Raw genomic sequence first — 25,530 nt, forward strand, 5'->3', positions numbered from 1 at the left:
GGCTCGCCAACTATAAATTTGGAAGAAATACACCCAATATTTAACTTTGTGGATCAGTTATCCTCAAGTACCATGTTTTCCCGAAAATAAGACAGGGTCTTATTTTCTTTTGACCCCTAAAATAAGTGCTTGGCCTTATTTTCGGGGGAGGTCTTATTATTTTTGAGGTGCAGGAGGCAGCGAGCATGGTCACCTTGTGGCTGCTGCGTCTCAATTTTTTTTTGGGGGGGAGGGCTTATTTTCGGGGAGGTCTTTTTTTAGCGAATGCGCTCAAAAGCCCGATTGGGCTTATTATCTGGGGAGGTCTTAATTTCGGGGAAACAGGGTATCAAGGGGGAATAAGGGCTAATTTAAATCAACGGTTTTACAGTACATGAAATCCTTATGACCAAAATTACAGTCCCAAATTTCTTTTTGCTAAGTTCAGTTCAGTTTATTTCATTTATATGCTGCCCTTTTCCCCCGAAGGGGACTCAGGGCGGCTCACAACTCAACCAGGAAAGGGGGATACAGACAAAAAATTAAAAAATGAAACATAACAATGCATAATTTAAAACACACAACAGTCATACCATTCGAGATGGGGGCAACAGCTCTTTAGTCCCAGGCCTGTCGGAACAGCCAGATTTTAAGGGCCTTGCGGAAGGCCTGGAGGGTGGTGAGGGTTCGAATCTCCACGGGGAGTTGTTTAAATTGAGTATTGTTGCAAAAATGGGCCTACCAAAAACCCCACCCCCTTCACCAAAATGGCCGGGCAGAGGGTTTGGGAGGCTTGCAAAGTGCTCCTGGGGGCCAAAAACGGCCTCTTCTTTGTTCCTTTTCCACCTCCCCAGCTCCCAGGAGCACTTTGCAAGCCTCCCAAGCCCTCTGCACGGCCATTTTGGTGAAGGGGGTGGGGTTTTGGTAGGCCAAAAATGCTGTATTCGGTGTATAAGAGGCACCCAGATTTCCACCCTCTTTTTTGAGGGGGAAAAAGGTGCGCCTTATACTCCGAAAAATACAATAAGACAAATGAAACGATTCTCAAACTTCTCGTCTGCTGCACCTTTCTGCTCTGCTTGTGAAGCGTTGAGTAGTCCTTGCTCCGAACTCAGAGATCCTTTGTTATTCAGCCTGTTTAGGGAAGAGCTCCTTTTAGCTGCGCCTGCAAGGAAATATATATATATGGAATTGTTAGCTTGGCAAACATCCATCGGGCAGTATCAGAGGGAGGTTCCTACCCATTCGGTCCGGTTTGGCTGAATGGGTAGTAACTCCGGCGGACGCGTGACTGTACCGGTTCTACCCTCGCGAGCACCATCGTGATTTTATATTCTGCACATGCACGGAACAACCTTCATTGAAAATAATGTCATTTTTATTCCTTTTTTAAAATGTTGTGCACATGCGCAGATCGTTTTAAGTGCAAATGCGCACAGGCAAATTTTTTCGGCGGCCGAACCGGTAGTAATGGCAGCCACAACCCACCCCCTGGGCAGTTATCAATGAAGGAGATTCTTTAAGACAGAAAGACGTTAATCCCTCTGCTCAATGGGAATTCAGAGTCCTGGTGACCCCATAGCTGGAGGGAGGAGACCACCAGGCCCAAATGCAGGCTACCGTATTACAACCAGGCCTTAATTTAAAAATAAATTAATATAAATTAAGAGGAAACCAAATGGAGATCTAAGGAAAATTTTGAACAATTTTTAAGCTGGGCTGGGCGCCAGAGAAATGCAGAAGCTGAATTCCGTTTAATTAATCCGGATCGCAGTTAATAAGAGCCGAGGTGGCGCAGTGGTTAGGGTGCAGTACTGCAGGCCACTTCAGCTGACCGTTATCTGCAGTTCAGCGGTTCAAATCTCACCGGCTCAAGGTTGACTCAGCCTTCCATCCTTCCGAGGTGGGTGAAATGAGGACCCAGACTGTGGTGGGGCGATATGCTGACTCTGTAAACCGCTTAAGAGAGGGCTGAAAGCCCTATGAAGCGGTATATAAGTCTAACTGCTATTGCTATTAATTCCGAGGTTTAGATGAGGCAAACCCATTGGGCCCGTGAAAAGCTTGTGCTCGCTCAAAGATTTGAGGCAGCACCATGAGCCATTGGGTGTGTGTGTGTGTGTGTGAGGTTTCATAGAAAGGGGCAGGAGTGATTCGAAGGGTAACTTTTGAGGAGATCCCGTGGCTTGGAAGAAAGGGTGGTGGGTCCTGGGAGTCTGCTCCTTACCTACGCTGGGAGAATTGAGAAGCGCTGCCGAGGAGGAGAGGCGCTTGTGGAGAGGCGTTTCGGGCTGTTTGAGGTTGAGTGCTGATGCAGAGCGCTTGCTGGCTGAAGGAACAAATGATTGTTTTAGCATTCTGATAAAACTTTCTTGGCCAGGAGGCAGGCAAGACGGACAGATGGGTGCATGGGTAGACGACAGACAGACAGACATGGAGACCGACAGATACAATGACGCATCTGAATGTCTTAAAGTTGTGAGGAATGTTCCAGGTGACATTTAACCCACGGAAGTCTCTCCTACTTAACAACATTTTGTTCAATGTTCCTAGCAGAAATCACGGACTAGATCAGTGGCAAGTAAACCCAGGTGTTTTTCAGGGGATTTTAGACAATCACTTGTCCACGAGCATTACTGGTAGTCCTTGACTTATGATTCTTTGCTTAACGTCGGTTCAAAGTTACGGCAGCCTCAGGGAAAGCGCTTCACGATTTGTGCTCGTGCTTATGACTGTTGCACTGCGAGCGCGATTTGGGTGTTTGGCAAACAGCTTACGCTTGCAACTGGCTGCTACTGTGAATTTTTTCCCCTTGGGATCACCTGGATCTGTGTTAATTAGGATCTACGAGAGAAGCATTAAGTTTTCCCAGTCTTGGACTAGAGTTTATAGAGAAAGGATATCCTGTTCCCCCCAAAATAAGACCTCCCCTGAAAATATTGCAACAGAGCAGCAGCCATGAAGGTGACCACACTCCCCACCTCCTAAATAGTAAGACCTCCCCGAGAATAAGGCCAAGCGCTTATTTTGGGGTGGGGTGTCAAAAGAAAATAAGACCCTGTCTTATTTTGGGGGAAACACAGTAGAAAAGAAGAAATTTTTTCTTGGGAAAACTAGATTGCCTGATTATCAAAAGAACGGAAGGGCGTGCCCATTTGTATAAAATTGTCCTTTAAAATTTTTCAGAGGTGTCTTTTTAGGACAGGTAAAGAGGTTAACAAGCTTCACAGCACAAAGGCAGCAGGAATTCTAAACAAAACGCCGTGCAGAAAAATGTAAAGACAAATACACCCGTGGATTAAACCAGCCCTCGACACAGGCAGCTTAGATTCCCAGAATACCTCCGGGGCAGTGATGGCAAACCTTTCCGGCACTGAGTGCTCAAACTGGAACGTATGTGCCACCGGCCCGCTGGTCTTCGTGCGCACCAGAGCATCGGAAACACGAAAACCAGCTGGTTGTTATGCCTGTTTTTTGGGCATTTGTGGGGCCGTTTTCCAGCCGTTTCTTGGCCGTCCGTCGCCCGCGGAAGAGCAGCCGAGCAACCAGAAGAGAAGCTGGCGACAGCACACATGCCTTCTGCATGCCACAGGTTTGCCATCACAGCTCTGGGGCAAACTGAACACCTGAGCATTGCAGCAGAGCAGTTTTGCTTTGAGAATAGTGATAGCAGCAGCAGCAAGTTTCTTCCAAAATGGCCCCTTCCAAAATCCTCAAATCAAAGGATGCCTTTGAGAGGGAGGGGGTGTTTAGGTTAATGAAGGTAGAAAGCAGGCAAGCAGGCAGATTGTTCCAAGGGGACCCACCTTCAGCTACAGCGGGGGCTTCTGTGGAAGAGAAAAGGGATAGGCGCATGTCACAAATTTATCACAGCTCTCTTCAAAGAGAGAGAGAGAGACAGAGACAGAGAGAGACAGAGACAGACAGAGAGATGGAGAGAGAGAGAGAGACAGATGGAGAGAGAGAGAGAGAAAGAAAGGAGAGAAAGAAAGGAGAGAAAATAGAGAAAGGCAGAGAGAGAGAGAGAGAGAGTGAGAGAGAGAGAGAGAGAGAGAGAGAGAGAGAGATAGATAGATAGATAGATAGATAGATAGATAGATAGATAGATAGATAGATAGATAGATATGGGGGCCCTTCGGTTGTCTTAAAATGCTTAGCGACCGGAGGGAAGCGGATTCTCCTGGCTTTTAAAAGGCATCTGTTATTCCAGAGGGGTTGACTGTGTAAGATTGAATTCGATTCCAGCCAGGGTGCCAAGACCGAAGTCTCTGTCTCAGCATTCCCCACCCCGAGAGAAGAGGATAATATTTGGAGCTCGAGGTGAAAGATCCTTGGTATTCTCTGAGCTTGGTTTGCTTGCCGACGTTTCGTGGTCCAGCACCATCAATGCTCGTTTGCAAATCCCACCCCCTTCTAGCATTGATGATGTTGCCTAGTTTGGTAGTGAAATGTCTGCCAGAAAATAATCAACCTCAGAGAGCATCAGGGACCCCACAATCCTCTTCCTCCTCCCTACAAATCCCACTCCTTTCCAGCATCGATGATGTTACCTAGTTGGGTCAGGAAACGTCCGCCAGAAAATAATCAGCCTCAGAGAGCATCGGGGACCCCACAATTTCCCAACCTGGCATTCTCAAAACATGGTAAGGTCACCATCCTAGAGCATTCCAGATAAGACATCCCGGAGTCCTAGGGAACCCACCTGCCTTCCCGCTGGTGTCTGTCACCGACCCGCTCCACGACCACCGTTTCTGTCGCGAATCCAACCGCTGGCTGCGTGCCAACGTTCGATGGACCACCGCTTCGTAATGCACCTACAGATCAAACCGTCTGGGGGATTAGTTTGCGAGAACTTATGGCTTGCCTGCGGGAAAGCAGACCGTTATGTCCCCCCCCCCACTTCCCCCAGGAACTGATTATTCACCAGCTTTTACAGGACTTTATGTCACTAATTAGAAAGCAAGACCAGCTGAAGACCAGAGACTCCGATTAGCCGTAATCTTGGCGATAAACAAGATTTGCGCTAAGATGCACAGGTTCAGCTGTTGGGGGGCAGGCGGGCTTGTCAGATTAGCAAAACCACTTCTGTGCTTTCTGTAGTTCAGTGTTTTTCAAGCTTAGCCAAGATGCTTGGACTTCAACTCCCAGAATTCCCCAGCTGGTCATGCTGGGAGTTGGAAGTCCAAATATCTTAAAACGGCCAAGCTTGAGAAACGCTGGCGTAATTTCTCACCTTAGTACCGTACGATGTTTCCATATATCAATTTATTCTCCTCACCCTGGCAAGTTTATTACTAGAAGGTGAATTGGGGGGGGAATTTTACTTCCAAATGCAAACTTGTCTAGAATTCTTAAATGATTCAGAATTGGTTCTATTCAAAGGAAGGCTAAATTGCAAGGGTGGCTCAATAGGGACGTGGTGGCTCAGTGGCTAAGACGCTGAGCTTGACGATAAAAGGTTGGCCGTTGGAATCCCTAGCGCCGCGTAATGGAGTGAGCTCCCACGACTTATCCCAGCTTCTGCCAACCTAGCAGTTCGAAAGCAGGTAAAAAATGCAAGTAGAAAAATAGGAGCCACCATTGTTGGGAAGGGAACAGCGTCCGTGCGCCTTCGGTGTTTAGTCATGCCGGTCACATGACCACAGAGACGTCTTCGGACAGCGCTGGCTCTTGGGCTTTGAAACGGAGATGAGCACCACCCTCTAGAGCCAGGAACAACTAGGACATATGTGCAAGGGGAACCTTTACCTTTACCTAAATCGCAAGACTCTGATACAAAAATCTGATGTAGTTGGGAAAAAGCATTTGGCTAATTCAGTCACAAATGAGATGGATTTCCACGTTTTCAGGACTCCCTTCTGTGCCCCTAGTTGAAAACAGTTCACAGAGAAATTTTCAACCACCAAGTTTTTAGGAAATTCCACAGATTGGCAGAGGAAAGAAAGTATGGTTTGTAAGCCTTGATGCAAGTCAAATATGATAACACACAGGAAATTTCTCAACGGCTGGCGGAGGACTCCCTCTTTCAAATCTGCTTGCAAATCTTCCTTAGGCCAGGCAAATACTGTATTTTTTGGAGTATAAGACGCACCTTTTTCCCTCAGAAAAGAGGCTGAATATCTAGGTGCGTCTTATACACTGAATACAGCATTTTTGGCCTCACGAAACCCTGCCCACTTCAACAAGATGGCCGTTCAGAGCCTTTAGGGGGCTTCCAGAGTGCTCCTGGGGGCCGGGGAGGGTAGAAATAAGCGAAAAATAGGGTGTTTTTTGCTCGTTTTTGCCCCCCCCCCCTTTGAGCAATTTACAAGCCTCCTAAAGGCTATTCATGCCCTTTTAAAAAAACACACACATGGGGCGTTTTTGTGAAAAACGGGCTATTTTTGGGAGGTCTGCAGAGTGCAAAAACTTTTTTTTTTTTTTTAAATTTGCCTCTTCAAAACCTTGGTGCATCTTATACTCCAAAAAATACGGTAATTGCTCACACCACTGCATTTTTGTCGTCATGTCAATGGAAACCTTTAATCACCTAATATGACCAAGAACCACAAACTGCCTAATATTATCTCTCACTAAACACTCTTGTTGAATGATTCATCTCCTTTTAACGACCCCATAATCCCTTGCAGGGTGGAGTCGGGGCAACTGAATGGAACCGAGTGTTTACTGGCCGGATGCCCTACCCTGTCGCCAGAGCGGAGCTTTGTTCAGCAGATGATATATTCTCATCGTGTCGAGAGAGAGAAATATCAGCCTCTACCTAGGATCGAACTCACAGCCTCTTGATTGTGAGGCGAGAACGCCACCTCTAGGCCACCGCACCACTCACGTTGAAGGATTAAAGTGATCCGTTAAAAACCAGCCACAGAAATGCCACAGAAGTCGGAACGGCTCAACCCGGGGAAGACTTTAGAGTGCTTCCTCGCAAGCTGCACAAACATTGCGTACCACAGAATGCAGGTAGTCCTCAACTTATGGCCACAAGTGAGCCCCAAATTCATGTTAAGTGAGAAATGCGTTCAGTGAGCTTTGCCCCATTTTCTTGCCATATTTGTCAAGCAGATCGCCGCGGTTGTTAAAATAACCAGCACCGTCATTAAGTGAATCTGGCTTCCCCCTTGACTTCGCTCATCAGGATGGGATCGCGGTGACTCTGGGGACGTGGCGACCGTCATAAATGTGAGTCAGTCGTCAAAGCAATCTGAATATAAATCACGTGACCCCCAGGGATGCTACAACAGTCGTAAGGGTGAAACAATAGTCGCAAGTCACTTTTTTCCCAGGACCATTGCTAACTTTGAGTGGTCACTGAATGAACTCTTGTAAGTTGAGGACTATCTGTCAGTGAAACCGATATAGATGCAGAAGGGACCAGGGAGGCCACGGACTTATTCCTGGTCCCAGCTACGAGCTCAAGGCCAGCGCTGACCCTCCCTTAGAAACACCGACATGAAGTTGTACGCTACTTTTTCCTCTTCGATCTTCTGTTTCCGCTTCTGCTCCACCGCAGCCCTTCTCTGCTGCTCTTTCAGCTTCTGCTCCTTCAGCCGTTTCTGCTTCTCTTCTATTTGCTTTTCGTACTGCAGCTTCGCTTTCTTCTCCTTCTCCAGGATCTGGGTTTCTTTGGCAGCTGAAAGTCACCAAAGAGAACAGACACGTGAAACACCAGGGAAACCAGAAAAAGGGGGTGGGATGCGTTATGCTGCCAATTGCAAAAAAACCTGAGCTTTATAGAATACAGACAGACAAAGAGAGAAAGAGAGAAAGAGAGACAGAAAGACAGACAGAGAGAGAAAGAGAGACAGTGTGAGAGAGAGACAGACAGACAGAGAAAGAGACAGAGAGAGAGACAGTGTGAGAGACACAGACAAAGAAAGAGACAGAGAGAGACAGAGAGAAAGACACAGACGGAGAGACAGAGAGAAAGACAGACACAGAGAGAAAGAGACAGAGAGAGACAGAAAGACAGACAGACAGACAGAGAAAGACAGAGAGAGAGACAGTGAGAAAAAGAGACAGACAGACAGCGAGAGAGACACAGACAGACAGAAAGAGACAGAGAGAGACAGAAAGACAGACAGAGAGAAAGACAGAGAGAGAGACAGTGAGAAAAAGACAGACAGACAGCGAGAGAGACACAGACAGACAGAAAGAGACAGAGAGAAAGACAGACAGAGAGAGAAAGAGACAGAGAGACAGAGACACAGACAGACAGAGACAGTGACAAAGAGACAGAGAGACAAAGAGACAGAGAGAAAGACAGACAGAGAGAGAAAGATAGAGAGAGACAGAGAGACAGAAAGACAAAGAGAGACAGAGAGAAAGAGAAAGAGACAGAGAGAAAGACAGACAGAGAGACAGAAAGACAAAGAGACAGAGAGAAAGAAAGACAGACAGAGAAAGAGAGAGAGAAAGACAGAGAGACAGAGAGAGAAAGACAGACAGAGAAAGAGAGAAAGACAGAGACACAGAGAGAAAGACAGAGAGAGAGAAAGACAGACAAAGAGACGCAGAGAGACAGAGATAAAGACAGACAGAGAGAGACAGTGAGAGAGAGACACAGACAGACAGACAATATCACACTGATCAGATTTTGTTATGTTCAACCATCTCCATCTGGAGCCAAGCCTTGCCAGAATCCACCTTATCTGCTTGAGGTCAAGGAAAAGCAGAGAAAAGAGGAAGCAGCAAGCGCCTCATTTTACGCCAAGGATGCATTTTCGCTACAAGCCAAAACCTCAACTCCTGCTAAGTGCCTCTCTTTGCAGAGCAATAGGAAGGGAATCAGTTGTTCTGGGAGGAATGGTGCAGGACTGAAGCAGCAGGGACCCAAAGTGTCTGGATCTGAATCTCACAAACCGATCCTCCTTCAGGGGAGGGGGATTAAACCCTTGGATGAGACGTTCGGACCTCTGGCAGCCCAGAACACTGTTAAGTGAACCGCGAGTCAAATTGCCAAGCGTCTGAATTTCAATCACGTGGCCATGTATTAAAAAGCTTCGCGTGCAGAAGAAGCTCGCCTGGCTGCATTCATACCATGCTGTTTCTCCCGCTCTTCTCGACGTTCCCGAGCCAATCTTTGCCGTTCTTCTGACTTCAAGAGAGAACCATCCAGCACTGCGAAAGGGAAAAAAAGAAAAAATCAAACGTTTAGCACATTGGATTTGGAGGAACCTTTCCTACAAAACACACACTGTTGTGGCCTGCCAGCAGAGCCGGACAGTGAGGAGGTTGGGGATGAACCTGGGCCAGTCCTCGAGTCCGGGGAAGGCTCTGATGAGGGCTCTGTGTCGGAGCAGAGAGGGGGCCAGGGACGTATGCCAGTTCTCAGCTGCCTTCAGAGTCAGACATCAGTGGGGCAGAAGAACAGCTGCAGCCTGTTCCCAGTGTGCGCATGCGCAGAATGGGCAAACAAAGGGAGCAGCTAAAGAATAGGGGTCAACTTGGGAGTAAGGCCACAGGTGGATGATGAATGCCCCCCCCCCAAGGAAATAAAAGAGGAGCGAAAAGGGAGTGGAGTTTGCAGGAGACCATTTGTTCGCTTCATTGGTTCATGATTCTCCGAGACTCCTTGCCAAATTTTGCAGATATCAGCCTGGCAGCTCTCCAAGCCAGATAAGGTCTGTGACTGTAAATCCTCCCTTGAAAGACTTTGCTGGATGTAACTGAGCAAAATCCACAGGAAATTAATCAAAGGGGTTTTATTAGAGTCCTTAAAAGGAGGCACACACCAGTATCACTATTTCCCAGGTGACAAGGGGATGCTTTTGCTGGCCTGGCACTGCAGACTTTCATTCATCTAATTTCTTATTTTTTTAAAAAGATAAGAACGGCACATTTTGAGCAAATATGAGCTGCATGCAAAAAACAGCCCCCAAGATCAAAATACAGAATGTTGTTGTTAGTTGCGACGTGGTGTCCGGCCCAAAGCAACCCCACGGACAACATTCCTCCAGGCCTTCCTGTCCTCTACCCTCCTCTGGAGTCCATTTAAGCTCACGCAGGCTGCTTCGGTGACTCCATCCAGCCACCTCCTTCTCTGGCGTCCCCTTCTTCTTTTGCCCTCCATCGTTCCCAGCATGAGGCTCTTCTCCAGAGAGTCCTTCTTTCTCCTTAAGTGGAACAAAGTCTTTGAGTTTCCTCTTCAGGATCTGGCCTTCTAAAGAGCAGTCAGGGTTGATGTCCTCTAGGACTGACCAGTTGGATGGCCTTGCAGTCCAAGGGACTCGCAGGAGTCTCCTCCAGCGCCAGAGTTCAAAGGCCTCCATTCTTTGGTGCTCAGCCTTCACAGCCAAACCCCATGGACAGTACCAAAAGGCAAAATATAGAATAGTCAAACGAAAAACACTGTGATTTATTTTTTTTTACCTGGTTTTGCTTTTGTGCTAATTGGGGCCTGGAGTGAAACAGTGCTAACCCCTCCTTGGTTCCTTCTTTCTTCGGCTAATGCTTGGGCCGCAGCAACTGTTAAGAAAAATACGACTGGCTGAAACAAACCCATCATACACACAACCGTTGTTTGGATTACACTACCCAAATCTTAAATTTCTGTACAGGAAACTCTCTCCAAATCCAGAGTTTGTGGCCAGTAATTCCACCGTCTCTGAACCGTGGCTAGCCTTCCGAATCAATCTTGATCAAACGCTTAAGACAAATCTCATAACACCTTGGCTTCATTCAAACAGCAGTTCTGGAAACACCGACTGTATCACAATATATATATTCACGACATTTATACCTTTTTCATTCCTAAGTCACCAGGAAGAAAAGCATACAATTCTCTTTTGGGGAGTTGGCCACAAATCCCACATTTGTGTTGTATTATGTACCCAAGCATTCAGGATTAAAAACCTTGTGTTAAGTGGACCACACTCAAAAAAAAAAAAGGCCCGCTGTATGAAATTAGGAAGAGCAATGAACTGAGTTCACGCTCCATTTGTTTTTAAGATTCCCATTTCAAATCAAGTGTTCCAACTTCCACTCCCAGTAGTATAGTCGAAACATAAAACAGCTGTACCACACGGGGAGATTAAATTACAAGTTTCAATCCATTAAAAGGGGTGGCATTAATGGACAAGGGAAATTTGCAAGCAGAGTGGTGGGAAAATCCCTGTTTGACATTTTGAGGATCCAGGACGCAACACGGAGCAGATAACCGCAGTTGGGTTGCTGTTTTTCCTGGATGTTCACATTTGCCAAGCGACTTGAGAGCTTTAAATCAGGGGTGTCCAACCATGGAAAACTTCCACGACGTGTGGATTTCAACTCCCAAAATTCCCCAGCCAGCTATAGCTGGCTGGGGAATTCTGGGAGTTGAAATCCACAGGTCTTAAGTTCCCAAGGCTGGACGGCATTGTTTTAAGTGAATTCCCTTTCCAGATCTGGCTTTGTCCAGAGGAGGAAATTCATTAAACCTCTGTTAAAACAAAAGAGAGGGGAAGTAAAACAGCTTGTATTTTCATACCAAGTTCCTTTGTGGAGGGCAGGAGAGAATACAAAGGTACCCACTAAGACAATATGGCTTGTTTCAAGAGACGGAAATAAAATAAACCTTGCTCGCAAAACTTCCTTCCAAGTCTGCAAAGAGTCCGCATTATTTCGGGTCACAATATCGAAACACGTCTATTCGTGTCACGTTTTTAAACAAAAGGCTCACGATGCGTATCCGATAAAGAGTGTCTTGCGAAGTGCCTGGTAGCCACTCATGGTCATTTCATGTGTTTTGATTGCAAATTTTTTTACAAAGCGCCAGTACTGAAATGCCAAGTCTCAGCCCTCTGAACTTAAAAGAGAAATCACACGGCAACCTTTTACGTTTTAATTCGTAACATGAACTGCAAAGAATTGCTGGAACCTCACTGGGTGATTTGGGGCTGGCCATTCTCAGTCCAATCTACAGCCACAATATTGTGAACATCATTTGTCGGCTGTGACCAGGGGAGCTTTTGCCCAGGTTCGCCTGGTGCACCAGTCGCGGCCCTACCTGGACCGGGAGGCACTCCAAAAGGTCACTCACGCCCTCGTCACCTCAAGGCTCGACTACTGTTAACGCGCTCTACATGGGGCTGCCCTTGAAAAGTGTTTGGAGACTACAACGGGTCCAGAATGCAGCCGCGCGAGTGATGCTGGGTGTACCTAGATACACCCACGTTACACCTATCCTCCGTGAGCTGCACTGGCTCCCTATCGGTCTCCGAACACGCTTCAAGGTGCTGGTTATCACCTTTAAAGCCCTACATGGCTTAGGACCTGGATATCTCCGTGACCACCTCCTGCCACATACCTCCCAGCGCCCAATAAGATCTCACAGGGTGGGCCTTCTCCGGGTGCCGTCGGCTACACAATGCCGTGTGGCGGCTCCTTGGGGGAGAGCCTTCTCTGTAGCTGCCCCGGCCCTTTGGAACGATCTACCCCCTGAGATCCGGACCCTCCCCACTCTCTCGGCCTTCCGAAAGTCTGTTAAGACCTGGCTGTTCCGGCAGGCCTGGGGCTGTTGATCTTTGATTGAGCTTCAGCCCCATTAAGATCGAGTATATGTTGTGTCTTTTTTTAAAATTTGTTTTGTCTTGCATTTTAAATTCTTTTAATATTTTTTAAACTGTTTTTATGTAAGCCGCCCAGAGTCCTTCGGGATTGGGCGGCATACAAATCCATTAAAATTGAAATTGAATTAAGGGGAGGGGGTGCTAAGGGTACCAATCAAATAAATCTCTCCCTGCTAAATGTGCCGATGCTCAAGTTACACCAAGGACAAAGCCACGGGGATTTTTATTTCTTAGTTGTGTCCCTGAGATGCAATATTCGCTTCCTGTGTTCGGGCTCCCGCCTTCTTTTTCCTCATCCTCTCACTTTATTTTACTTCCCGGGGCTCAGGATGTGGAAGTGGGCTGCTTTCCTCTCCCCCCCACGTGTAGGAAAACCCACCGAAACCTTTTTTTCTGAAGTGAGATTTGTTCTCCAGTGCCCAGGCACACCACTGCTGAATGTGCCTGGCTCCAACCCAACTCAAAAAACCCTGTGACAATAGAGCCCAGCACTGCATATCACAACCGACACCCGTCCGCTCTGCAGCCGCAACTCCCATCGCTCCCAAGAGACACTCAATAATGCTTCTATTATGTAGGATGCATTTTAACCTCTGATCCTCTTGTTTTTTTGATAAGCTAGTTTCCTCCAGTGGTTTCCTCCATACTCTGCTCAGGCAATATAAGGTTACAGCTCAAACCATGATTGCGGTTTCATTTTTTGTGCTGCTTCTTTAAGAATGATGAATAGAACAGAACAGAAGAGTTGAAAGGGACCTTGGAGGTCTTCTAGTCCAACCCCCTGCTTAAGCAAGAAACCCTACACCATTTCAGACAAATGGTTGCTCAGTCTCTTCTTAAAAACATCCAGTGTTGGAGCATTTAAACTTCTGGAGGCCAAGTTGTTCCACTGGTTAATTATTCTAACTTGTCAGGAAGTTTCTCCTCAGTTCTAAGTTGCTTCTCTCCTTGATTAGTTTCCACCCACTGCTTCTTGTTCTACCCTGAGGTGCCTTGGAGAATAGCTTGGCTCCCTCTTCTTTGTGGAAACCCCTGAGATATTGGAAGACTGCTATCATGTCTCCCCTAATCCTTCTCTTCACTAGACTAGTCATGCCCAGTTCCTGCAACCGTTCTTCGTATGTTTTAGCCTCCAGTCCCCTAATCCTCTTTGTTGCTCTTCTTTGCACTCTTTCCAGAGTCTAACCCAGCCTATGGGAAACCATAGCCGGTCACAAGCCCGGATAAATGGGGAGTGTTGGTTCCCGTGGCGACGGAACCGTGAAACAAGCTGAGAACCCAATGGCAGGACAACACACGGATAAACAACTCTGTAATCCGTGACGTTCTGCCTTTGGCCTTCACAATGCAACGGTCACTGCCTTGTGGACGTTGACATTTACGAAGATTAAGTCCAAGTAAGTTTTCCAGAGTCTCCACATCTTTTTGACATCGTGGCGACCAAAACTGGATGCTGTGTTCCACGTGTGGGCTTACCACGGCACTATAAAGAAATAGGAATGAAATGAAATAGGAATTATCTATACGGAGATAAAATTATAGGCCCATGAGACATGGATGAGTCTTCTGTCTGACAAGAGGATCCAACTGGAAGCTTATTCACAATTAAACAGGGGCTGTTTATATTCAGGAAAGATCAAATAATTGTTCTCAGTTAGCTGCAGCGTACAACTGGAATTAGCTCCCCTTAGGCGTCTAAGCCACCTTCTAGAATCTTTTGCCCTTTGCTTGCAAAGTTAAGAAATTTGAGCGACGGAATAAACACGGCATCCCCTTCAATTCCCATCCTGCAGGAATAGGCAGTAAACTGGGATAAGAATCAACATTATTTCACCAACTCACTTGGTGAGTATTCATGAAGTGACAAAAGACCCCAGGATAACCAAGCCCAGGATAACCAAGCCCAATTTTTTTTCATCGCACACAGTTTGGCAGGAAGGTTTCATGGAAATAATATCACCACCACCACCCCAAATTTCTCACAGGAGATTGCAAAAAGAAAAAGGTCCCTTTTTCAAATTTTCCGTCACCGAGTCTTCCCAGGCTTGGATAGGAAGGGGCTGGTCTCGATTTAAATCTGAAGGCAGGAATAAAACCACAATGGAGGCACAGCCATCTGCTCTCAAGACTGAGCTCCCCGTTTGGGAGATGGGAATAAACCCTGACACCTTAATTCAATTAGGGGTAAGAAGGCCAAGGCCAAGGCCTTGGCGGCAGCCTTTCCACTGCACAATGAACAAGTATTACAGCAGAATTCATAAGCTGCTCAGAAGGCAGAAGGGTAGCCTTAAGGAAAAAGTCTGCCCCCCACACCCTTAGCATCTTTTCCCAAAGGGCCAGCTAGGTGTTACAGTGGGGAAGAGTGGGAGAGAGAGAAAGGGGAAGAAGAGAAGGGAAAGGAGAGGAGGAAAGAAGAAAGGAGAGAAGAAGGGAGGGAAGGAGAAAAGGGGAGGGAAGAAGAAGCAGGGTGATTGTAAATCAATATGGCTCTATGGGATGGCACGGAAGCAATCTCGATTATATTTTTAATTTTAGGAGGAATAAATTGTTATAAATGTCAAAAGATAACACATCTTAATAATAGTTATGAGATTGTATATTTGTGAACATATGTATGAGAAATAAAAATAAAAAAAGGATGAGGCCCCCTCCTGTACAGGTAGTCCTTCGACTTACAACCACAATTTTGGGCCCCAAATTTTGGTGGCTAAGTGAGTCATTTAAGAGTTCTGCCCCATTCTACGACCTTTTTGCCACGGTTAAGTGAATCACTGCAGTTGATGTTAGTAACACCGTGGTTAAGCAAATCTGACTCCCCCCATCGATTTTGCTCAACAGAGGGTTGCAAAAGGGGATCGTGTGACCCTGGGACACAGTGACGGTCGTAAGTAGGAACCAGATTCCAATAATTTTTATCCTATGATCGTGGGGAGGCTGGGAACATTTTGTGTGACAGACAGGTCGTAAGTCCCTTTTTTCAGTGAACAGTCACTAACTGAACTGTTCTTAAATCGAGGATTACCTGTGGTTAGGTGGAAAGGCACAAGGCTTTGCACCACTGGATTTGAAAGCGAAATGAAGCTTCAGGGTATGGATACCCGCCTGCCACTCACTCAAAGCCACACCTTTCCTGGAAGTGCTCATCACTCTTCCACGCTGCCCTGGGATTGCTAGAAGCCATATTTTTTTTTAAAAAAAGAACTAGAATAGGTGTGACCTTTGTAACTCCACCTGTTCCGAAGCATCTTTCCCTTCTTAAGGTGTCAAGTATTGCCCAACCCAAATCATCCCAGTCTCGGCGATCAGAAAGTACTGACAGACTTATTCTTTTGGTAGATATCAAAAGACATCGACATTTGGTGAATCACACGTCCTGGCCACAGCCAAAGCGAAGCTTCAAATGACGGCTTAGATATTTTCTGAACAAAAAAAAAATATGGCACTCGGGTGATTATGCCCCGTGGCTGAAGTGAGACAATGCCTCTCACAGGGTTAAAGACACTTGCAAACTAAGACCGAGCTTCCAGGGAATCAGGGCTGCAGCAAGAAAAGGAATTATTCAGCAACTCTTCCCCCTCTGCATTAATTGATAAGCAAAGAGGAATTCTGCTTTAATCAGGCAGGAATTAAACAGTACCCAAATGCTGCAATTTCTAAACAGACCTAAAAAAACAGAAATCCAGAAGATAGGGAGAGGAGTGGGAGTATATACCTTCTATCTATCTATCTATCTATCTATCTATCTATCTATCTATCTATCTATCTATCTATCTATCTATCTATCTATCTATCATCTATCTATCTATCTATCTATCTATCTATCTATCTATCTATCTATCTAATCTCTTTCACATCTATCTACCATCTTTCTCTTTAACATATCTATCATCTACCTACCTACCTACCTACCAACCATCTCTCTTCTCTCTTATCCATCCATCCATCCATCCACCTACCATCTCTCTCTTCTCTCTCATCTATCTATCTATCTATCTATCTATCTATCTATCTATCTATCTATCTATCTATCTATCTATCTATCTATCTAATCTATCTATCAATCATCTCTCTTTCACATCTATCTATCTATCATCTTTCTCTTTAACATATCTATCTATCATCTACCATCTCTCTTCTCCCTCTTATACATCCATCCATCCATCCACCTACCATCTCTTTCTCTCTCTCATCTATCTATCCATTCATCCATCATCTATCTATCATCTATCTATCTATCATCTATCTATCTATCTATCTATCTATCTATCTATCTATCTATCTATCTATCATCTTTCTCTTTCACATCTATCTATCATCTATCTATCTATCTATCTATCTATCTATCTATCTATCTATCTATCTATCTATCTTCTTTCTCTTTCACAGCTATCTATCTATCTATCTATCTATCTATCTATCTATCTATCTATCTATCATCTTTCTCTTTCACTTCTCTATATGTCTGTCTATCATCTTTTCTGACTGCAGCAGAGAAAAGAGTGGATGCAAACGGATTTCCAGATGCTTTTTTTTAAAGCCAAGGATATTTGGGGGAGGGGTCGGAGTGGAAGGATTAAGACGCAAGACCTCCAGATCTCCTCTGTATCTCCTCAAAACGCAAAGGTTCCTTTTGTCCGCAAAATAAAGAGAAGGAAAGTGGAGGGACGGACGGAGGGAGGCCAGGCGGAAGAGGAGGCCCTTCAAGCAGAAAAAAAGAAAAAAAAAGGGAACCTCCAGCATTTTGTATGGGGGGGGGGGGAAGAGAGCTGAGAAATGAGGTTGGGAAAGAGGAAGGAGGGAGGGGATGAATGACTAATGGGTTGGGGGGATGGAAGGGATGAAGGGGGGGAGAGAGCCCTGAATTGGGGTTGCCTGGGATGATAAAATGGGGGGGGGGTTAGGATAAATGAGTATAAGAGTGGGGGGGGGGCGTTTGCAGGGGTGGAAAAGGCAGAAAGAAGGGAGAAAATGGGTGGGGTGAAAAGGGAGGTGTCAAATTAAGGTTTTGGGGACTCCCCTCCCCAAGAGCCCTCCCCAAAACCAGCTTCCCAGACATGCCTTACTACAAGCCCCATCAGGCACTCCAAAGACTCATTATATCCCACCCCCTCCCCGTTCCTATTCCAGAGAGACCCCTCCCCAGGCCTTGTGGAGGCATCTGCCCACAGCCATCCAGACTCACCCCCCCCCCAAAGCAGGGCTCAATGACATCCCCCCCACCGCCACATGGGGCACTAACAGGATGATGGGTCCTTTAGTCCAGCTGCTTGGACTCCTGAAAGACCCATAACCCCACCCCATCCTATCCCAGATAGAGCCCCCCCCTCCCAGGCCTTGTGGAGGCATCCGCCCACAGCCCCCCTCCCCAGAAGCCAGGTTGAATTACATACACTTCACCCCCCCATGGGGGCTAACAGGATGATGGGCCCTGTAGTCCAGCCACTTGGGACTCTAGAAAGGCCCATAACCCCCCTCCCCATCCCAGTTGGACCCCCCCACCTCCTACGCCGGCCAGGGGGAGGGCAGACATCTGCTCACAGCTCCACCAAGAAGCCGAGCTCAATTACACCCCCCTCCCCCAAGGATGATGGGTCCTGTAGTTCAGCCCCTTGGGACCCCCCCCCCAAAAGACCCATCATCCCCCATCCTATCCCAAACAGAGCCCCTCCCCCAGGGCCTTGTGGTGGCATCTGCTCACAGCTCCCCCAAGAAGCCTCCCCCAATTACACCCCCCGCCCCCAAGGATGATGGGTCCTGTAGTTCAGCCCCTTGGGACCCCCCCAAAAAGACCCATCATCCCCCATCCTATCCCAAACAGAGCCCCTCCCCCAGGGCCTTGTGGAGGCATCTGCCCACAGCCATCCCGCCCCCCCCCACAAGCCAGGGTGAATCACACCCCCTCCCCCGCGGATGATGGGCCTTGTAGTCAAGGCCAGAGCAGAGAAACCCAGATTGGTCCGGGGGGGGGTAATTGGGGGAGGGGGAGGCTGAAGGGATGCGAAGGGGGAAATTAGGAAGGGGTGAGGAGAGTTTTAAGAGATAAAATTGGGGAAGGGGCCGAAGGGGGGGCGGGGGGTCTCACCCATCTGCTCCCGCAGCCCCTTCAGGGTCGAGGGAGGCGGCGTGGCGACCCCGGGAGGCGCCCCTCCGCCGTTCCCCTCCGCCATCTTCGCCCCCGAGAGGCGGACCGGAGCCTCGTTCGCTCCACACGCCGGTAGAGCCTCCGCCTCCTCCTTGGCCGCCGCCGCCGCTGCCTCAGGCCGGTGGCGCGGAAACTGCCGAAGGGACGCGGGGACGGCGGCGCGCCCCACGGCGCAGGCGCGGCACAAGGCCACGCCCCGGAGCCCTTTCGCTGAGGGGGTGGGAGCGGAGGAGGAAGAGAGCGCATGCGCCTACCCGCCGCTCGGCCGTTCGGGGCACTTCGCCTCAGGCCAGGCGGGGAACGAGTCCTCCGGCTGGCCGAAGCGGTGACGCGCGTGCGCGTAGCGGTTCGCTTAAATTGCCCTTCCATTTCCCCGGGTTCGATTCCCGCTTTCTCCATGAACTTTCAGGGGTTCTCCATCCTTTGTCTTCTTTAAGGATATTTTATTAAGGATAATAAAGGACATTATATTATATTATATTGCATTGCATTGCATTGCATTATATTATATTTATTATATTTATTCTATTCTATTCTATTGTATTAATAATATAATATAATTAATATTATAATATAATATAATATAATATAATATAATATAATATAATATAATATAATATAATATAATATAATATAATATAATATAATATAATATAATATAATATAATATAATATAATATAATATAATTAATATAATTAATATAATATAATTAATATATATAATATTGTATTGTATTGTATTGTATTTATTATTATATTATATTATATTATAATATAATATAATATTATATTATATTATATTATATTATATTATATTATATTATATTATATTATATTATATTATATTATATTTATTATATTATTATATTATATTATATTATATTATATTATATTATAAAATCTTAAGAATAAGGTTACGTTATATCTGTTGAGCCCCCTGTTTTCATCTTGGTTTGTCAGCTAAGCCACTTGGCTGCATTCCTACAAATCAACCCCCAACGACAGATGATTGTTTATAAAACACAATAGATGGATGCTTCCTAAACCTTAAGCCACAATGGCTTCCCCTACTGACTTTCCTTATTGAAGGTGGTTTGCATAATTAGCAAAGAGGTGATTGTGTGATCCTGGTAAGTTGCAACCATCCTAAATGCCTGCCAGTTGGTCAAGTGCCCAAAAATTGGTCATGTGGACATAGCAATGGTCATAAGTGTGAGGACTAGTCCTAGGTCACTTTTTTCTGTACTGTTGCAACTTTGGTCACCAAGTCGATTGAACTGAACTGAAGAAGCTTCTTGGATGACAAGCGAAATGTTTTCAAAGCAAAAAAACAAATCCCAGTTGCGTTTTGGAAAAACATACCTTTGCGACAACCATGACCTGGATGATTGAGAAGTAAAGTAATGGATTATCTGTATTTATGTTTTATTTAATAGATTTTTTTAAAGTCCCACTTTTATTCCTTTATAAACAACTCAAGGTGGCAAACATTGCTAATCCTCTTCCCTCCCTCTGGTTTCCCCATCAGAATAATCCTGCGAGGTAGGTAGGTTTGGGTGGGGTGGGGGAGATAGAGACAGAGAGAGACTAAGAGAGAGAGAAAGAGGGGAAGAGAGAGAGAGAAAGACACACACACAGACACAGAGAGAGACAGAGATAGAAACAGAGACAGAGAAAGACTAAGAGAGAGAGAGAAAGAGAGAGGGAGAAAGACACACACACAGAGACACACACACACAGACACAGAGAGAGGGAGAGAGAGACACAGAGAGAGAGGACAGAGAGAGGACAGACAAAGAGACAGAGTGAAAGAGAGAGAGACATACACACACACACACACACAGACAGAAAGAGAGAGAGAGAGAAAGTGAGAAAGAGGGAGAGAAAGAGAGAAAGGCAGAGAGAGAAAGAGACACAGACAGAGACAGAGAGAACGAGAGAGAAAGTGAGAAAGAGGGAGAGAAAGAGAAAGGCAGAGAGAGAAAGAGACACACAGACAGACAGAGAGAGAAAGAGAGAGAAAGTAGAGAAGGCGAGAGGGAAGAGAAAGTGAGAGAAAGGGCGAGAAGAGAAAGGCAGGAAAGCGACCACACCACGACAGAGAGAAGAAGATTGGCCGCCGTCGAGAAGAAGAGGAGAGAAAGTGAGAAAGAGGGAGGAGGAAAGAGAGAAGGCCAGAGAGAGAAGACACACACAAGACAGGACGACAGGACAGACAGACCGAGACCGATGGAAACGAGAGAAAGTGAGAAAGAGGGAGAGAAAAAGAGAAAGGCAGAGAGAGAAAGACACACACACACAGACAGACAGAGAGAGACAGAGAGAACGAGAGAGAGAAAGTGAGAAAGGGAGAGAGAGAGAAAGGCAGAGAGAGAAAGAGACACACACAGACAGACAGACAAAGTGAGAAAGAGGGAAAGAGAGAAAGGCAGAGAGAGAAAGAGGGAGAGACACAGAAAGAGACAGAGACAGAGACAGAGACAGAGAGAGAGAGAGAGAGAGAGAGAGAGAGAGAGAAGGGGGTGGGGAGAGAGAGAAATTGGAACCGGCCCAAAGAAAATCGGCATTGAGATTCCCATCCGCAAGAGGTTCTCCCTTCTGGCTCCCTGCATTTGGGCATCTCCCATCTCTCCGCACGGGACGTGCTGCTTGGAAGGACAGCCTCTCCGTGCTGTCGACCTTCTTATAAAAAGGCGCATTCTTCGCCCCCGGCTCCAGCTGAACCCAGCGGAGGCTTTGTGGAGGCACGTCTCTCCCTTACTCCAAAGCCGGTTTTGTTCGCTGCCATAAAAGACCCGTCTGTGTCCACCGACTCCCCAGAATTTTGCTCCTCTCTTTCGATTCAGAGATCTGCCTCGGATGTTCGACGCATCAGAGAGACTCTTTTAAATGTATCGCGGGGGCATCTTGGGCTTTGCAAACTTCCCATCTCACCTTTTTTTCAAGGCTGGCGGCCCCATTTTATATATTTGTCTTTTGCACCAGCCGGGGAGTGAAAATAAATGTTTGCGACATTAGCCACCATCCTACAAAGAGAATCTTTATAAAATGTTCTACAGGCGCAGTGGGGAGGGATACGACCGGTACACCCCAGTATGGGCGTACCGGTGCCTGCTGGGAGCACCAGGTACCGTCCCGGTACGGTGCTGCAGAGGGCCCGCCCGCCTGCTCTTCTTACCGCTATTTGAGCCATTTGGGGGCTTTCGCGCGCATGCATGGAGCATACGGTGCCTGCGCGACGCTTCGCCAAGCAGCTGGAGTGTCACAGGCGGTAAGTACGCAAACGCGCACTGTGGCCTTGCTGCATGTGTTCATGTGGTGGACGCGGGGCCCCCACTGCAGCGTACCCGTTGCAACGCGATACGGAACCTACCACTGTAAAGAGCCAAGGTGGCTCAGTGGTTAGAGTGCAGTACTGCAGGCCACTTCAGCTGACTGCTATCTGCAGATCGGCGGTTCTAATAGCAGTAATAGCAATAGCAATAGCAGTCAGACTTATATACCGCTTCATAGGGCTTTCAGCCCTCTCTAAGCGGTTTACAGAGTCAGCATATTGCCCCCAACAACAATCCGGGTCCTCATTTTACTCACCTCGGAAGGATGGAAGGCTGAGTCAACCTTGAGCCGGTGAGATTTGAACAGCCAAACTGCAGAACTGCAGTCAGTTGAAGTAGCCTGCACCACCTTGGCTCACCGGCTCAAGGTTGACTCAGCCTTCCATCCTTCCGAGGTGGGTGAAATGAGGACCCAGATTGTGGGGGCGATATGCTGACTCTGTAAACCGCTTAGAGAGGGCTGAAAAGCCCTATGAAGCGGTATATAAGTCTGACTGCTATTGCTATTGTACAGGTGGCATCTTCCCCTGGAAAGATTGGCTGAAATGTTTAGCGACACATCTCCAAAATGTTGGAAATGTAAACAATCACCAGGCACTTACTACCCTATGTGGTGGAGCTGTAAAAAAAAAAAAAAAAAAGCGAGGAGATTTTTGTTACAAATTCAGATGTGGCTAGAAAAAAATGATTGGACAACATATAGAATTCAATCCAGAATTATTTCTATGAGGTATTATTACAGAAGGCTACAGCAAAGGTTCAATAAGAGCCGAGGTGGCGCAGTGGTTAAATGCAGCACTGCAGGCTACTTCAGCTGACTGCAGTTCTGCAGTTCGGCTGTTCAAATCTCACCGGCTCAGGGTTGACTCAGCCTTCCATCCTTCCGAGGTGGGTGAAATGAGGACCCGGATTGTTGTTGGGGGCAATATGCTGACTCTGTAAACCGCTTAGAGAGGGCTGAAAGCCCTATGAAGCGGTATATAAGTCTAACTGCTATTGCTATAATAGATTTAATCCTTCACATCCTAACAGCAGCGAGAATGGTGTATGCACAGCAATGGAAAAGTGAAAACACCCCTTCAGAAAAGGAAATAATAAGGAAGAGATTAACATGTGCAGAAATGGATAGACTAACTGCAGAATTAGAAAACAAAGGAGAGACAGAATATTATGACATGTGGAATAGATTTTATCAACGGCTGGAAACACAAGGTGGGGATTGGAACACAAAAAAAATTAGGCCAAGTAGACGTGAAATGAGAGGTTATATATGTGTTAGAATGAATATGTTGGTCAAAAATAATTGTATAATAAAGTTTAGCCCTCAGTTATTTTTGTTAGGTATAATTACTGATTGTACAGTTATAGAGACTAACTTGATTTTGCACTTAATAACTGCAGCAAGACTCTTGGTGGCATAATACTGGAAGAAGGAAGATTTGCCTACTATTCAAGAACGGACATTAAAAGTAACAAACTTAGCAGAGATGGCTAAAATATCAGCATATCTCAAGGACCACTCAAACGAGAGATATAAACTGGAGTGGAGAGGATGGATTGACTATACTCAAAATAAATACGGGATTAAGAAATTCCAGATAGTTTATGACTGAAGAAACAAGGAATGATATAATCTGTTTAGAGCTAGCCTAGCAAAGAGGAGTTAAAGCTCAAATGAAAGATGAGACTAACTTTTTTTTTAAAGTTTATCTTAGAATATCTTTGTTAAAGATTTATACCATGTATTGGTTCTGGGAAGTCTGGGGGGGTGGGGGGGGGTTGTGGTGGGGAGGGTAGGGGGAGGGAGGTAATATTTGTAAAAGTTTTTTTTTCCAAAATTTTCAATAAAACAAATAATTGTATAAGATTAGCACTGTGTAAGTAGTATATATGTTATTTGTCTTGCACTTTTGTCTCTATGGCAGATGAAGCGCCAGGATGGTCACACTGTGTTCAATATTATTGGTAAATAATAAAAATATGTTTTAAAAAAGAAGAAAATAAAATGTTTGGCTCACACTCCTAGTAAGCCCTGAGTCCCCTTCAGGGGAAAAGGGCGGCATATAAATAAAATAAACATTCAAACATTCAAGCCATGTCTCCATCATTGTCAGGAAAAATAAAAATAAAAAATCCAGGCTCAATCATTGCTAGTTGCCGGGCCTTTAAAATTAAAAAGACAACCCCAAATCTTTTTTTTTTTTACAAATACGTCAAGTCTCAATTGCTGTGTGCCAGTTTATATCTAGAGAATCGAAAGAAACAGATTTAGCTTGACCAGAGAGAACGGAAATGAATCATGAATTTGGCATCTCGAGGAAGTTGCTTTTGACAGAATGTTAGAGGAGTTTGCTGGGTTTATGGGGAGAAAAATTTGGGGGAGATAGAGGAAAAAATTGGCATTAAGACCTATAACACCCTCAGCCTCAAATATTTTTTTCTCCGAGGACAAAGCTATTGTTTGCAAAATCTGGTAGGCAGAAACCGGTTCCTGCAAAAAAACATAGTTTAATTGCAAGAAACAGTTTCATTGCAAGAAACATAGTTTTTTTAAAAAAAATATTTTTATTAAACAGTTTTTCAAAAAGATTTTTTTTTTCTTACAATTTCCTACTGTACAACATTTCCACATTGGTATACATCCATTCTATAGAGTGCAAGAAACAGTTTAATAATTGCAAGAAACATAGTTTAATTGTGATGTCTTTTGACATCTTCCTTTGCTCTAAACTGCACCGCAACCATCGAAATACACTTTTTGGAGAAATATGTCGCATTTTTCATGGCTTTTTCTCTTCATGTCTGTGAGCTGCTGCAGTGTTTTTTTGTCTCCTCTCTGCCTTCGGTTTGCCGGTTGAGATTCATTAATATGACTGCCTAATGAAGGGCTGGGAGAAAGAAGGAAGCAGGGCTTTTTAATGGGTATCAGGCTCAAGAGACTGGAATGAAATCAGGTTGAAAGAAGGAACATCTGTTGAACAATAGCATCCTAATTGCTCAAAAGGTTAGAACAGCATCTGGAATTGCATTCTTCTTATTGCACGCCAATAGTCCCTATTGTAGTTTTGAGCCGAACCCCAAAATTCCTACCCGCAGAGTTGAAAGTGAGCTTGGCACACATGGAAGATTGGAAAAAACCTGGCTTTACAAACCAAATGTTCGCGATGGACCGAATTTAATAGTAAAATAATTCAGAGGTTCGTTTTAGCGGAAATGCATTAGGCTAACCGTTCATTCCTCTGAAAGTTCCCAATTATATTTGGCTCTTGGGAATGCCTTAAAGCATGCCTAAATTTGGGTTTTTGAAAATTAAGTGGGATATTGCTATATATAGACATGGCTAGTACTGTAGTTACTCTTTGGCATAACCAAAAGGTTGATACTACATCTTTATTATGTACCTTACTGCGTAAAAAAAGAGTTCTGAATTCACTGCTTTCTGTTTCTCTTTTTTATAATTCCTTTTTTCCCTCCTCCCTCCGTCTATCTCTTCCATCCCCTTTCCTTTTCCTTTTTTGCCATTGCCTTT

The 25,530-nt window shown here is 45.7% G+C and overlaps 1 protein-coding gene across 3 annotated transcripts in view; it reads right to left on the bottom strand.

Moving 5' to 3' along the window:
- MAP7D3 (MAP7 domain containing 3) overlaps window positions 1-18,845 on the bottom strand; it is a 39,261-nt gene extending 20,416 nt beyond the window's left edge. For 2 of the 3 annotated variants that reach the window (XM_032227523.1, XM_032227521.1), the window contains exons 1-8: window positions 18,607-18,845; window positions 10,348-10,443; window positions 9,016-9,096; window positions 7,446-7,609; window positions 4,682-4,793; window positions 3,786-3,806; window positions 2,207-2,308; window positions 1,046-1,144 (exon numbers count right to left, since the gene is read on the bottom strand). In XM_032227523.1, coding sequence (XP_032083414.1) covers window positions 1,046-1,144; window positions 2,207-2,308; window positions 3,786-3,806; window positions 4,682-4,793; window positions 7,446-7,609; window positions 9,016-9,096; window positions 10,348-10,443; window positions 18,607-18,691 — 760 coding nt within the window. In that variant the 5' untranslated portion in view covers window positions 18,692-18,845. The remainder of the gene's footprint in view (window positions 1-1,045; window positions 1,145-2,206; window positions 2,309-3,785; window positions 3,807-4,681; window positions 4,794-7,445; window positions 7,610-9,015; window positions 9,097-10,347; window positions 10,444-18,606) is intronic. The other variant, XM_032227522.1, reaches the window with a different exon arrangement.
- Window positions 18,846-25,530: the final 6,685 nt, after the last annotated feature.

Source organism: Thamnophis elegans, chromosome 12 (genome assembly GCF_009769535.1).
Source record: "Thamnophis elegans isolate rThaEle1 chromosome 12, rThaEle1.pri, whole genome shotgun sequence".
In the NCBI taxonomy this organism is placed as follows: Eukaryota; Metazoa; Chordata; class Lepidosauria; order Squamata; family Colubridae; genus Thamnophis; species Thamnophis elegans.